General features: G+C 52.1%; 1 protein-coding gene across 1 annotated transcript in view; it reads left to right on the forward strand.

Annotated features, from left to right (window-relative positions):
* Nucleotides 1-3,860: 3,860 nt before the first annotated feature.
* ZNF512B (zinc finger protein 512B) overlaps nt 3,861-15,247 on the forward strand; it is a gene marked incomplete at its 3' end in the record, with an annotated part of 21,868 nt that continues 10,481 nt past the window's right edge. Inside the window, 10 exon segments of the mRNA XM_010193396.1 lie at nt 3,861-3,981; nt 6,156-6,235; nt 7,024-7,152; nt 7,477-7,649; nt 7,814-8,067; nt 8,825-8,896; nt 10,076-10,210; nt 11,586-11,710; nt 14,263-14,355; nt 15,204-15,247. The exon segment at nt 15,204-15,247 is cut by the window's right edge and continues 1 nt beyond it. Of these exon segments, the coding sequence (XP_010191698.1) occupies nt 3,861-3,981; nt 6,156-6,235; nt 7,024-7,152; nt 7,477-7,649; nt 7,814-8,067; nt 8,825-8,896; nt 10,076-10,210; nt 11,586-11,710; nt 14,263-14,355; nt 15,204-15,247 (1,226 nt within the window).

Raw genomic sequence — 15,247 nt, forward strand, 5'->3', positions numbered from 1 at the left:
CAGAGGTTCCCGTGTCCGCTCACCGTGGGGATGGCCGGGACAGGGTGCCGCTGTGGTCCCCACCTCGACACGGCAAGGTCTCATTGTCTGCCAGGCGTGTGTGCGCGCTTTTCCCCTTTGCTTTTGTGTCTGGGGACGGGGGAGGGAGAGGGACTGACGAAGGTGCTTCCAGCAGAAACTTTGCACCATCAAAAAGCCTTGCTGGTGCCCAGGGCAAGCCACTCGGCAGGAGCCCGGCAGCCTCGCACAGTGGGGGGGGGTATTCTTGCTGGAGCAGCTGTCATTAAGTTTCCCTCAGTGTGGGCAATGGCGAGGGGTTGCACCGTGCTCTGGAGCTGCCCAGTCGCTGCCTGTGCCTGGGGGTGCAGGGGCTTGCGGGATTTTTCCCACCATGTGACTCCTTCTCTGGAAACCTCCATTGAGGGCATTTCTACTCTGGAGGAAACCATTCCCACTTTTTCCTCGTCTTTATTCCTGGGAAGTTTCTCCCAGCACATGGCCACAGCTGTGGTTTGGCTTCGAGTCCATGGGATGGAGCACGGCTCCTCTGATGGTGATGGAGATGGCAGTGCCCTTTGGCATCCCTTGTCTGCTCTGTCCTCATCGCATCTCTGCCTGCATCCTGCCTGGCACGATGCTCACGGAGGGGGCACTGCGGGCAGGGGCAGGCAGCTCGCTTGCTTTTTTGGCATTGCCTATTTCTGGAGCCATTGGTAAATTATTGATGATAAGTGGAGCGGATCAATGGGTGACTGGGTTGACTGGTGCACAGCATGGTAGCAGTGGGACTGGGGTGGGAGTCCCAACAGGAGAATTTGTGGTCGAGACCCATGGGTGACATTTCTTCCTTGCAGCCATAAGGATGTTGTGGAATTGAGTGGATCACAGCCATCCCTGGCTTTGTGCTCCTGTCAACCCAATGCAAGGTCACAGGCATTTGCATGTGGAATTACTTCCCCTTTCTCAGTTTGTGTCCAGTTTCTGGGCTGAGCCTGACAGCTCCGCAGGAGGAATCTGTCACAGAGGGAAAGCCTGTGGGGACAGCGCGTGGCTGGGATGTTGCTGTCCCTTGTCAAACCCAGCAAAGGAGCACATGGCTGTGCCGGTCGAGCAGGGCTGCTGGGGGCTCAGGAGCACATGGCAGGTTCCCAGGCTTCTTTCCCCACTTCCCACAGCCGTGGGCTTCCTCCTGGCACTGCTGTCTCGGCCTCTGCTCATCCCACGCTGGCTTCAGTGTTGACACAGGCTTTTTTTTTAGTAAAGCTTTAAAACTGCTGACGTGAACTTCTAAAAAGTTACCTAAAAAGAGCTCGAGGCTTCATTGATAAAGATGCTGCCAGTCCCAACCTTCCCACACCACATCCTAGCCCCGCTCGCAGGCAGGACCAGCCGATATCTCCTCCTCCCATTGCTGGTTGCAGAAGACATAAGGAAAGTGTGGAAGGGAGCGAGCTATTGCTCAGTTTCAGCGTGTTACTGAAAACCAAGTGAGAAGTTTGGACATTACAAAGGAAAAACAGTGGGTTGATTTCTGCTCTCTGGCTCTGGGGCAATTCCTCTGGGATCCCTGGGGTTATATTGATGGCCAGAGAGCAGAGTTTGGCTCTTGCACAGTGGTTTATGGGATTTTTATGTTTCATTTAGGCAAAAAATAAGAGGGGGAGAGAAACTGAAGGAAGTATTTGGTGTGGAAAAACTAAAGACATTGAAAACCTCCTAAGCTGGCCAGAGAAGATCCCTTTGAGGGGACAGAGTTGTTAAGGGGCCCCAGAAGTGTTTGGGAGCGGGGCTGAGCTGGGCACCTTGAATGTGGTGGTGGATTTGGAAGGGATGCTCAGCACCATCCCCGGCCCCTGTAGTTTGGTGCATGCTGCTGCGAGGTGTTCAGCAAGCAGGAGGTGGGCAGCCTGGCATTGGTGAGGTCTCGTTGCCCTTCCCTTGTCATCCTCGAGCTGCCCAGCAAGGCAAACACGGAGATTTTTGTGGTCCATCACTCTTCCAAGGGCAGCCCTGCCCGCCTGCACCTGGGTGTCTCGCTGCTCGGGATGTGAGTGTGCCGGTGGCCGCTGTTTGGTGTGGGGGACGTACCTCCCCTCTCCCCGTGGGATGTGTGCCTGGCCCAAGAAGTGAAGCCGTGACGCGGTTGATTTTCAGCACTAACCCAGGTTGGGTGCTGCTGTGGGTTTCCCCTTGGTTTTTCAGCCCGCTGTAAGGCGCAGAGATCGTGTTGACTTCAGCTTTCAGTTCGCTGGTCTTATGTGAGTTTTTTTTCTTTGAGTGATTTGACTGAGGATCGCTCGGAGGAGCAGAGGTGCCAGGAGGCAGCACGGGAAGGAAGGGGCCTGGCATGCTCATCCCCAGAGGATCGGGAACGGTAGCAGTGCCCACGTGGGCGAGAGGGGAGCTGTGATTTGGGAAGGGGCTGCAGAGTCCTCTCTCTGTGCCTGCTCCGGAGACCAGCCATCCACAGGAAGGAGCCATGGGCAGTCAGGCTGCAGCTCCTACCCTGGTCTCCACCAGAATTGCTCAGATTAGCTGAATAAACGATTCAAATGCCGCAGAACCTGTTGCCAAGGCTGGAATTTCTCACTTGATCTGATTAACCTTTGTGTCCATGCAAACCACCACACACGTGTCAGCAGCCCAACGTGTGCCGGGGGCTGTTGCCAGGTCTTCTCGGAGCATCTGGGCTGCACACCATACGCAGTGCCCTTTTCTTTCCTGCATGGCAAGTCCCCAGGGGCACCTTTGAAAGGACTGTAGGACGCTTGTGACCCATGTGTTGCTGGCATGGCCAGCAATCCAGGCACACAGGAGATGCTCTCCCGACCTCTGCTGTCCCTCTGAGCATGAGGACAGGCAGGATGAGCCTTGATGCTCAGGGCATCACCTCCATTGAGTTAAATGATGCTAAACGTGATCTCGTGGGAGGATTTGGAGGTGACGAGTCACATCTGTGTTTTAAAAAAACCTCCATGTGGGGGAGAGAAGTGTCGAGTAAAGGTGAACAAGGCACCCATTGGTCCTTCCCTTTGTCACGCTCCTGGTGCTTGGCTGAGCATCAGCATCACGTCCCCACCAAGGTCTCAAGGCTGTGGTGGTCGAGGGAATCACCTCCCAAGGGCTCGATGCTCTCGTTGTGGAGGCTTGGAGGACTCCTTTCCCCCAGGGCTTTATATGACATCTCCTGACGCAGCCCCTGTCCTCAGCCCTGTCTTTGCTTGTGCTTTTGGGAGCGGAGGAAGGTACCTGAAACAAAGGTGAGGAAAGCCGGATGCTTCATCCTGGCAGCACCAAAGTGGAGGGGTGTTCTGCTGCCCGCTTCTGTTGGGAGCAAGAATGGCCCTTCTGCGATAATTCCTGATGTTCATTATTTATAGAGAAGCCAAATTGAATTATTAATACGGAAAATTCAGATAACGTTAACAATTCTCAGTTCATAACAGTTTCCCATTAATAAGGAAAATTGGAAATTTATCACTGCATCTGTTCATTAAAACTCACTTTTTTTTCTTTTGGTGTTTTAAATGAAAGCAGAGAAATAAACGAAGAGGAAAACCCATTTATTCGCTACTTCCCTGGGCAAAGTCAGCCCATAATTTTTAATAAAGTCTTTGCCGTTATATGTGGAGGGGAAGCCAGCCTATAATGAAAGCAGCTTTTCAGCCATGTCTGTGGCGTTGCTCGACCATAGAACAAATACTCGGAAACACGTCCCGTTTCTTCTCTTTGTGGGAGCCTTTAATCTGCATGACAGTTTTCTAATTTCCCTCCCTGCCCAGCAGCTCGCCGTGCTTGCAGCATGTGTTGCTCCCGGCTCCGAGGAGTGAATTTTAACGCTTCCCCTGCTTCTTTCAGAGATGGCGGATTCCTATACCTGTAAAGGTGGAAAGAAAACCGCAGGCTCTAACAAACCCGCTGCCAGCAGGGAAAGCAGGACGGAGACGAGGATAAACCCGCCGACAGAGCTGCCCAAGCTCGGTAAGGAGCTGGGTTTTTCTTTCCATGGAGGTGGATGGGACAGAGAGGATGAGCCCGGGGGTTGGGAGGTGGCTGCCAAAATGAGGGGGTGCGAGTGCATCGGGTGAGGGCCCAAAATGTCCCAGGCCCTGGGAGCTGCAGAGAGCCATTCCTTGGGAACGGGAGGGGAGGGATGGCGATGGGCTCTCCCTTTCGAGGGGCGTGCGTCTGGCTTAATGAGATGGGTGTCTCACCGCCTATTTATCGTGTTGGTAGCTAAGTGTTACATCAAAGGATGGAAAGGCTTAAATGAGTTCAGACCATCTGCTGCCTCCCGTGTCGCGGCCCCCGGGATGGAGGCTTGCGAGCGTACGAGCCCCGGGGGACCCGCCTGCGAAGGGCTGTCACTCTGATGGATTGCCGATTTCTCTATCCAGGAATCTCCAGGCCCAAGGATACTTTATTTTCTCCTCTCCGCTTATGCTGGGCAGATCCCCTCTGTGGCACAGAGAGCCTCTCACTGCCTTTACCTTGCTAACGGCGACCCTGGGTGCTAAGGGATGCCCGCACCCAGGGTGGAGGTTAGAGCCCAGAGATGCATCTCAGACCAGGCACTCAAAATCAGCGGGGAAACGTGTGTGCCCTAAATGTTTCCCAAATGCCGCTTGGTTGAAGCCGTAATTGCTAGCAGAGGGGTGTAACTTATTGCTAAGGGGAATGAACTCCAGCTGGCCGCAGTATGAACATACCTGCATCAGAGAGAGAGTTTTTTGCTGTGCCGCATCTTATCAGCGCCTTTAAAAGTCAAAAAGCCATTTTTAAAGCCATTTTTTAAACTTTCCTTCTGGTTTACATGAACTGAAAGCAGTGAGGAGGGGTGAAGGATACTTGGTCATGAAGATATTTCATTGCTTCTCCCTAGTAAAGTGCTGGGGGTGGAAATGTCTGCCAGGGCTCACTTTTTTCGGGTGAATTAAGCTTGATGCAGACCAAGGAGACGGGCCTCTCCTGCAGTCACCTTGCTGGCCCCCCTCGGATGCAGCAGCCTGGTTGGTGCAGGGAGCATCCTTTCTAAGCCAGGTCTTGGTCCAGAGAAGCCTCAAGTCCATTGGCTTTTTGGCTTATTTCTGTTCTCATAGTAAATGGCTTTATTCCCATCCCATTCATTCAGCTGTCCCAGATCTCAGTCTTCTGTACATGACATTTCCCATTGGCCACTCACATCTGTCCAGCTCCTCTTTGGGTTACACTGACTCCCATCATAATTTAAAATTAAAGGTTATCCCTCAAAATGCAGCATAAGGTCTGCTGGGAGCACAGAGCCATGTGGGGATGGTGCTGAGTGAAGGGAGCAGGGTCTTGCGAGGCTTTCCAGACCCGTAGGGTGACCATGGTGCTCCTTTCCAGCTTGGAGTGATGGGAAGTTGGATGTGAAAGTGGACTGATGTGGTAAACTGCCCTCAGCCTCTGTGTATAAAGCCCGGTGAAAGTTGTCGTGTTTGCACTGCTTTGCTCAGTCCATTTTGGGTGTGAAGGATGTGAAAGTGGACTGATGTGGCAAACTGCCCTCAGCCTCTGTGTATAAAGCCTGGTGAAAGTTGTCGTGTTTTGCTTTGCTCAGTCCATTTTGGGTGTGAAGGAGGTGAAATTGCTGCTGTTGTGAGTGTCTGGTCTGGGGCTTGGCAGTTTAATGTGTTTTTATTTGGTGTGCCCCATCATGTGCAGTGTCTGGTTGAACTGGGGACATTTCTGCCCTGCTGGCGTCCATCCCCTGCTCAGGATGCCACAAGAGTCTGCTCTGAGCACACACAGAACCGTGACCGCTCATGACGGTGTCCCCATGGCCTCTCCTCTCTACCCGAGCCCCCCAAGCACTGCCTTGCCCTGTCCTCAGCCCCTGGTCACCCCCATCCCTGCTGCTCCCCATGCACTTACCACATTTATTGTATCCCTTGTGCTGTGCAAAGGAAATGGGGGATTTCTGTGCTTGACAGCCTGCCCAGGGCCCAGCGTGCTGACCTGGACGCAGATTTCTTTTGCTAAGTAGCGCAGTTGTTGCAAGATTTCTTCCAACCCAAGTGGAAGAGCTGAAGCAGACCCCGAGGGAGCCGGCTGAGCAGCAGGATTGCTGGCATGGCAGCTGCTCTGGCACGGCTGGCCGGACAGTGGGAGACGTGTGCTGCATCTGTTTGCAGGAAATGCGACCAGTGACAAAACTGAAGGCAGGAAGAAAGGACGACCCAAGGCTGAGAACCAGGCGCTGAAAGACATCCCTGTAAGACCCCATGTGCTCTGATGCCCGATGCCTTCCCTGCCTCACTCCCTGCCTTGCCCTCCACATCCTGCTGCATCGTGCACTCCAGCCAGCCCCGCTCCGGGGTTAAACCTGCCTTCCTGGTGGTTTAATCTTCAGAGCAGCCTTATCGTGGACTCAGCAACATCTTGGCACCTGAATCCCCTCCATGCCAGCACCCAGCATCCTCGAAAACCCTGGTGGGAACAGTACCCTCCCTCCAATCTTCCCTTCCCGGGGCTATTCGCAGATGAGCTGGTTTCTCTCACAACCACACCAGGTTTGGCTAATGATCTGGCAGCACCAGTGAAGGGGTGATTTATTCCCCGCAGAGTTGTGCGGTTTAATTCCAGCACGGCAGCGTGGACAACACAGAGAGCAGTTTGTCATGAGAGAGCATGGGCATGGGGTGATTTACTGACTAGATGAAATGTGGAGTGATTAAATCACCCAGACGACTTCTGGCCTGATTTATTGCCCAGCCTGGCCAGGAGCGTGCGTGCACTCGAGGAGGCACGGCAAGGTAAATTCTCGTGAGGAATCATTAGCCTGTAGAGCCTGCAGCTCTGTCCCAGCACCCCTCGCTGGAGAGAGCGGTGCTGCACTGAAACACAACCCTGGGGTCCACTTTGCAGCTGCGTGGTGGGAAGGGGTGGACAGGAATGATTGGAGGTCCCGTGTGCCCCCCAGCCCCCTCAGGATGCACCAACTCACACCCAGGCATGCAATGCACTTTGCTTAGCTGTGTCTCTTGTCTCTCCTGTTCCCAGCTCCCCCTGATGAACCAGTGGAAGGACGAATTCAAAGCACACTCCAGGGTGAAATGTCCCAATTCAGGCTGCTGGCTGGAGTTCCCCAGTATTTATGGCTTGAAGTACCACTATCAGCGCTGCCAAGGGGTAAGGAGAGTGGAGGGCTGTCTGTCCTCTCCAGTGGTCAGTTCTTACACTACCATTTACAGACCCCTCTCAGGTCTTAAACCCCAGGAAAAAATGTGAGATTAAATGGGGAGGACACAGATGGGCCAGGGACAATTTGTGAGGTGTACACGAGAGGGACTGGTGTCTCTCCAGCTCAGTGTGAGGTTTGTCCTGGGGGGATCATGGACCATTCGGAGAGGCAGAAGGGTTACACATGATTATTGTCAATGCCTGTGTCAGAAAAAACCTGTCCCTTCTGTGGTCTGATGCATCTGCTTGCCTCTGTCTCACTGCTCCACACAGGGCGCGATCTCAGAGAAGCTGACGTACTCATGCTCATACTGTGAAGCTGCCTTCACCTCCAAAACCCAGCTAGAAAAGCATCGGCTCTGGAATCACTTGGACCGGCCAGTGCCAACCAGCAAAGCAGAAAACAAAGTGCCGAAGGCCATTGGGAAGAGCAGTGGCAAGAAAAGGTACCATGCTGTGGCTGGGCTGTGTGGTGGTGGCATAGGGATGGCTGGGAGAAGGGGAACGTGCCTGCCTCCATTCCCATGATCTGGGCTGGGGAGCGGGGAGAGGTGTCAGGGCGTTTGTCTAACAACCCCTCTTTAAACAAGCCCTCTGTGCTTTGCCCTAGAGCTGCTGAGAGTTCAGCTTGCCCCACCATCCATCCCAAACAGGCAAAGATGGAAAAAGCCGTGGCCCAGGACCACACCGAGAATGGCGAGTGCCTGGCAGAGAGCCGGGAGAGCAAGGAGTTTCAGATCGCAGCGGCTGAGGCAATGGCAGCTGCCACCCCCACGGCAAAATCCTCGAGCGGCAAGGATGCTGTGCAGCAGGGGGGCAGCCAGGCCTCGCTGCAGGAGGAAGACCCTGAGAGGATGAAGCACAGTAAGATTAGAGCCTGGGGCTGTGCTTATTCAGGAGCCCAGAGAGGGGTGGCCTGTGGGAAGGGGCTCTGCTCCAGCCAATGCTGCTGCGAGTGTCTCTGAATGTATCCAAGGCTTTTTTTCAACATCCTGGTGATTTACCCACTGGTTTCTTGCAACAGTGAGTTCCACTGAGAGTTAAAAGCAGATTGCAGCTGGGACAGAGGTATTTCTGTATGACCTATAGGTTTGGAAATGGGTTTGAATTCCCTGCAGCGTAGCAAGCTGCTGTATCAGCCCATCTGTCCTCACTGAGTCTTGCAGTTTAAACCAGGGTGGATCTGGCAAATGTGTTTTCCTGAAGTATTAGGACAGGGTAAGGAGGCTCACTCTGTCCATTGCCACTGTGGAGCTGGCAGACAGGGCCATGGTTGTCTCCATGATGGCATGGGTTTATGCTACACCAAAGTGAGCCACCACCACCCACCTTAGCTGCTGAGACTGTGCATCCCATACAGCTTTTGCAACTAGACAGAGCCACCACTTCCAGTCTTTGAACTGGCCGTGGATAGCATTAGTTTTCCTGGTTTTGTAGGATGGGAAGCAGCATCCTGTTACTGTTTGGTGAGTGGCTGCTTCATTAGACAGCCCTGTATTTCACAGACCTTTAGCCTCCTGTCAAAGAGTGTGTGTCCCCCCTTACCTTAGGACTGCTGAAGCCCTCCAGCAGTACAGTTATTTGACCAAATCTCTCTCTCTGTTTCTCTCTTTTGAGTCAGGAAGGAAACAGAAAACCCCTAAGAAATTTACGGGGGAGCAGCCATCCATCTCGGGGACGTTTGGACTGAAAGGTAATACAGGGATGACTGTGGTCAGCTGTAGGGTTGTAGCGTCCCCCCCTCTGTGTGGCAGAGATATGCGGAGCCTGGGGATGTCACGCTGGAGGAGCTGGTGCCTTTTACCATGAGTGTGTTTGAAAGGGAATGAAAGGCAGCAGCAGAGCTGGCACTGATAACAATCCTTCCTGCTCTGCTCGAGAGTCTGTCGCTGGGAAATGAGGAAAGAAGAGAAAAGATCTGGGTACGTCCAGCTGTAACAGAAGAGTAATGAGCTGCTGACACAGTTGAGACATGAGGAACGTCATCTCATCGTCATCCCACCATCCTGCGATGTTGCAGCATTCCCAATAGCGTCAAAAGGATTTCTGCTGCGTAGAAAGGCTGGGTGACGCATCCGTCCCTCAGACGTAGTCTCCATTGCTGGTCGCCCACATTCAGGAAAATGAATTTAAGAGGAAAGAAATGTGTTACTGGAAAGTTTTTTTTGAAAGGAGGCTCAGGAGTTGGCTGCTTCAGCCTGACAAAGCAAGAGCGAGTGGGACTGTGGTCGTGCTCCGTAAATACACTTGGCTGGGCCGGAAAAGCAGGGGGAAACCTGGAGCATCCCTGCCATGAGAGCAGCTGGATTTGGACTGGCTGTGGTATATGTTCAATCAGGGAAATAAAAAATGGGTTTCGAGGCACTGCAGGAGGCAGCCCCTTCCAGTACAAGAGGCACTTGGGAGAGAGGCACTAATGGCTTTGAAGGAATTAAAGACTTACCGAAGAGCAGACTGGATGTGGTCTCTGCGATTTCTTGTCCCCTGGCTCCTTGGAAGTCTGAGATTGTTTCCCTTAACTTCCCCACAGAGGCACTGCTGTAGACTGAAATGTCTGTTCATCAAGAATAAGCTGGTCCCTATGGTGACCCACTACCTCAAATGGAGAATGAAGATTGGGCAAGCATTTGCCTACATTCTCCAGGCTTGCTCCCCAGAGACAAGGGGTTCACCAGCCCATCCCGGGGTGTTGTTTCCATTCAGACCTTGGGTTTGCAAGAGACATGACCAACAAATTCAGGGACATATGGACCCTTGTGGGGCTGACCTTGCCAGACCTCCAGCCAGCTCAGCGTCCCTGGGTCAGACGTAGAGATCTGCTTTTTCCCCTGCTGTTAAAGCACATGCTGAATAAAATCCTCTTTCTCTCCAGGTCTTGTCAAAGCAGAGGACAAGGCGAAAGCTCACCGAGCCAAGAAGCTGGAGGGGAGCAGCAACGTGGAGGAGCTGAAAAAGAAACCTCCAGGAGCTGGTGTGAAGAAGGAAACGGCTGTTCATCTGCCAGCAGGTGAGTCTGGCAAAGGCAGAGTACAGGCAGCAGCTTTGAGTGCAGCTTAGCTGCTTACCAGGTCAGTCCTGTGCTCTGCTCCGAGGTGCTATGGTCCCTACCTTCACAAGTGGTTCCTGCACCCCTCCCAGCCCAGCAGGCTGTTTGCTGGCTGAGTTTTCTAGCAGATTGGGCTGCTTTTGCTCACCAAAAACAGAAGTAGGAGCACGCAACTCCTGCCCTTTCAAGGTTTAGCACAGATGTGGGAACAACCACTGCTCCTGTAATACTGGTGCAGCCGCAAATGATAACGCAAAAGGCTTCGCTTCACTGCCAGGACAAACTGCTGCAAGTGTTGGAAGTTATCAGCTAAATCCTGGTTCCACCTGGCTTCACTGTGACCACAGTTTGGGTCAGTGTCTGGGATGATGGCATTTTTATAACATAATCTCCATGAAAGATGCCAGTGCATAACTCTGAGCATGATTATGTCTTCCCTAAGCGTGATTACGTCTTCCCTAAGTCTCCGAGGTGCAGCCTATGCCCTAGCACAGGTTGCTGACTTTCCCTGGGAGCTCTGACAGCAGGAGGAATGCAGGATGTGCAACATAAACACAGCTGCAATGCCTTCCACTGCATTCAGTTTCAAATAAATGACTCTCTGATCTCACAGCCGCGCAAAAGCATCCAAATAAACAGACTTGGTGGATTTTATTCAGCCCAGGCTTCCCTTGCTGGAAGCCCAGTGTTGTTCTGCTGAGAACGCAGCGTGAACTCTGGACCTGGGAGCAGGTTTTGGCCCCACATCTCTCTTATTTCGGGTGTTTTTTACTCTGGCCACAGCCGTTCAAATAAACAGATGCCTGGGAGCTAGCACTCCACTAACTGCCTGTGTGTCTGCAGGGAAGAGGAGTGCCAGGGAAGCTTTCCAGGCACATGTCCGGATGGAGCCGAGACGCTCACCTTTGTTTCACTCCCGCTAATTGTTTTATTTGGCAAGGGAGATTTATTCCACACAGGGCAAGACGAGGTGGCCAAGGGCATCATCGTGCTTCAACTCCCAGTGTGCAGGATACCAGTGGGGTTAGAAAGCTGAACCTCCTTTTCCCCATGAAGTGCCAGTGGGTCAGGTAACTCCACATAAAGTGGCCCAGTTGCCCAATTTGCTCAGGCAGCTGTGGGAGCTGTGGGGCAGGTGGAACTGCAAGTGGAAACGTGGTTTGTGCCTGGCTTGGCCCATGCTAAGAGTATTTGTATTTTATTTTTTTTTAACATCAGGAACTTTCCCCACTTCAGGGCTTTTCAGTGTAGCAAACCAAGGTTCACAACAGGGAGCAGCCAGACAGGTTGCTGTCTCTGTGGCTGGGTGTAACACTTCTCTGCTCTCCCTCACCAGCAAACCCCGAGGACCAGTGGCAGCGAGAGATCAGCGAGAAGGGAGAAGTTGCCTGTCCAACCTGCAGTGTTATAACCAGGAAAACTATTGTGGGGCTGAAAAAGCACATGGACGTCTGCCAGAAAGTAAGGGCTTGCTTTATTCAATCATGCACATAGGGATTTTAGATCAGAATGGATGTGTACATGTGCCACTCATACATGTATATTGGTGCTCCTAAGACCAGTAATGGGCTGTGTTTGATAGGGCACTTGCTGGACATGTGCTGGGTTGATGGTTGGACTTGACCTTACAGGTCTCTTCCAACCTTAATGATTCTGTGACTCTATTCTACATCTTCAGAGAACTGGCTGCCTTGCATCAATTCAGAGGGATTCGAACACCCAACTCTCAGTGATTCTGAATCCCTTTGTGGTCTGAGCCCCTTGTCCCAGTGTCTTCAGCAGAGCTGAGTATTTCTAGTAGCGAAATGAATAGTTTTAAGGCTGGAGAGATTGTTGAGGTTGTCTCTAATCTGGCCTCCTCCGGAGTCCTAGCTATGGGGTTTCACTGTGTGCCGTGCCTTGCATTAGGCCAGATAAATTGTGGTTGAATGAGAGCACGTCTCAGGGAGACACTGAGCTCGGATGTGCTCAGGCAGGCTGTCAAGACACAGGAGTTCAGTAATGGTGTGGTGAAAAATTGTCTCTCTGCCACACCGCCATCCATCAGTGCACGGGATTACATCTTCATCCGTCACCTGGTGCAGTGCAGAGCCATCACCACAGAAAGCCAACGTGGGATCGATGCCTCCTGCTTTGAAAATATGTGGCTCGGCTTTGATTCCACATTCATTTTCTGTAAATGCTTCCTCAGCCTTTGCCTCGCTATTTATACAGCAGTGGGAGGCTGCTCTCCCTTTCAAACCCTGTACTACATCAATGCCAGGCAGAATCCTGCCTCCTCTGACGTCCTCCTGGCTTCAGTGGAGTGGGGATCTTGGCCATCACTGCTCGTCTCTCCTGTGCTTTGGAGCATCTCCCAGGCCAGGCAGGCTCCACGCGGGCTGCACGGCCAGCCGGCCCTGCTGAGTGTGTCTCTGTCAGAGCAGCCAGGCCTGTCCTCTCTGCTATAAATAGGCCTGTGGATGTGCAGCTGACTAATTGGGGCTCCAGCCCTCAGGATGGGTGTTTTGTCACCCTTTCCAGCAAGACCTGGTCCTTGCTGGGGCTGGCTGTGCCCCTCCAGGAGCTGGGGGACTTTGCAGTGTCCCTTCCAGAGTAGCCTGTGGCCCAGAGAGGACAGTCCCCAAGCTCTGTGTGTGTGACCATAGCTCGCAGCATTTCACCTCTCAGGTGAACCTATGGCATGTCCTTAGCAAGGTCCCACTGCAACAGACACGTGGTATCCCCATCAGAAGTGACCCTGGAGTGCAGCCATCCTCTCAGCTTGCTCTCCACTTTAATGATTGAAGTATTTCTTAGCTGGACAATTGGAAAAAGATATGCAGGCTCATGAAACTCTTGTAAAACAACAGAAATTGGTTCCTCCATTCCTTGCTTATCATTAAGCAGTGTGCCCCGTTTCCTTCAGTTTTGGAAAGGAAATAAGGGATGGAGATGGTTGTAACATGCTTGGTCCCGAAGGAGATGAGGGCAGGTATATTCTCCTAGTGTCCCAGGTGGCAGGGCTTGTTAGAATATGGACATGGCATGTTCTTCAGTGTTGACCAGAGGAGTAAACCCCAAATTGGCTGACATTGTCATCTGATGGGTCAAGGATCTTTTAGCATCCACTTCGTTAGGATCAAGCACTTGAGTCTGGAACAAGTTTAACCAATGGGAGCACAGGTACAAGTGGCTCCAGTGAGTTTATTCTTCATTTACCCAGAGCTCCAGCATGAGGAGAGATTTGCAGCTCTGTCTTCATTCTATCTCCAGTTTCTAGTCTGGGCTTGGTTGAAGGACATGGTGAAGGTGGAGCATCAGCCAGGCAGGAGGAGCAGGAACGGCCATGGCCATCCAGGCACTGGTTCTCTGTTGAGACATCCTGTCTCTTGATGCCCAGAGCATCAATAAATTCTGGTACCTGCCCCAGCAAAAGTCTTGATCTGTTTACTCCTTTTGCAAGTTCCCCCTGTACATTGGTGTGTGCATTTAATGCATCTCCCCAGTCACTCAGGAGGCCAAGTCATGTCAAAGAGCAGAGCAGTACAAGGCAGGAAGTGCTCTACTGTGATCGTGTCCAGCAGCATCTTAATTTCAAACAGCCTAGGCACCAAGAAAATGTATCATATGCTAGCATCTGTTGTAGTTAATAGGGCTGCAGAGCACAGTCCACTAACATATTGATAGATCAAAGCATCTTCTCTTTCCTAACCCTTTAACAGGAAGGCTAAGGCACCAGGTCCAGATGTTTCCAGCCAGTGGGGCCTTAAATCTACATCCAAAATCGAATGTTTTCCAAAAATTGGAGCATGTGGGTTTGATTATAGTATCCAGGACAACAGAGAAAAAACTCTGAGCTGCAATTTAGGATTGGGATGGGGGCAAAGATGCTGTGATGCTTGCTGGGTCCCACCACTGGGTACTGCTGCACCAACAGCTATCTGTGGGGCTTACAGACGAGCAGCAGCAGCCTGTGGAAAAATACACAGTGGACTATGGTCTCCACAGTGACTTACCTTTAATTCCTTCAGCTGCAGGATGCCTTGAAGTGTCAGCACTGCAAAAAGCAATTCAAGTCCAAAGCTGGGCTAAATTACCACACCATGGCTGAACACGTCAGCAAGGTAAGAGGCCTGGGCAGCTCTTGTTTCTCGATGCAGATGCAGAAGGCAAAGCAGTCGGCAGTCCGCTTTCCTTTGTCTTTGCAAAGGAGGGATTCACAGCACTGTCTCTGCAGCATCTCACATGCTGCTCAGTCCAGACGGTAGCCTTCCCCCTTCCCTGCTGAGCAAAGCCAAAGCCGTTCCTTGCCGGGCAGCTAGGTAGGCTCACATTGATCCAGGGGAGTAGAGCGGAGGACTGAAATCCCAGAATGGGGGAAGACTCAGTGAGTATGGTGAGGCGGCTTTTGAGTGGCAAAGCTCTGCCTCCAAAACTGTGCCCGCAAATCCGGGACTGATGGGTTCTGCCTTGCACGAATCTCAAAACCTAGTGTTTAGCTCTTCACTGTGCCTGTGAGAAGTAGCCATAAAATTTCTCGTGAACAAAATCTGGCAGGCACCAATTTAGATGCTGTTCGTAAAAATCTGGTTGTGTACATTTCCAAGATACTGAGGCAAGGCATAACTGCATTTCTACGTGTCCCGTGCTTACCAGTTGTGACTTGTCTTTTACCTGTGCATTAATCTCCTGCTCTTCAGTCTGGCTGGTGGATCCTCTGTGCAGGAACTGCTCCTGGGTTTCTCAGCTGGCCCTTTGGCTGCAAACACAGCAAAGGCATGAGTAGATCTGACACATAATGATGAAGGCGTTGGCATGTGGTAAAGCAGTGGGAGATCCAGCTCCTCTTATATAAGAGGTTCCCCCTGGCCAAGGGCAGCTCCTGTGAGGGAAAGGTTTACCACCGACTCCTGGCACAGAGGACATGAGTAAATGGTTGACTCTGTTGCTTGTGTTACTTCCTTGTTTCCAGCCTGTTCCTGTGGAAACCGCTGGACTTGGTGAACAGGAAGAGCG

Source organism: Mesitornis unicolor, unplaced genomic scaffold, assembly GCF_000695765.1.
Source record: "Mesitornis unicolor isolate BGI_N332 unplaced genomic scaffold, ASM69576v1 scaffold8831, whole genome shotgun sequence".
In the NCBI taxonomy this organism is placed as follows: domain Eukaryota; kingdom Metazoa; phylum Chordata; class Aves; order Mesitornithiformes; family Mesitornithidae; genus Mesitornis; species Mesitornis unicolor.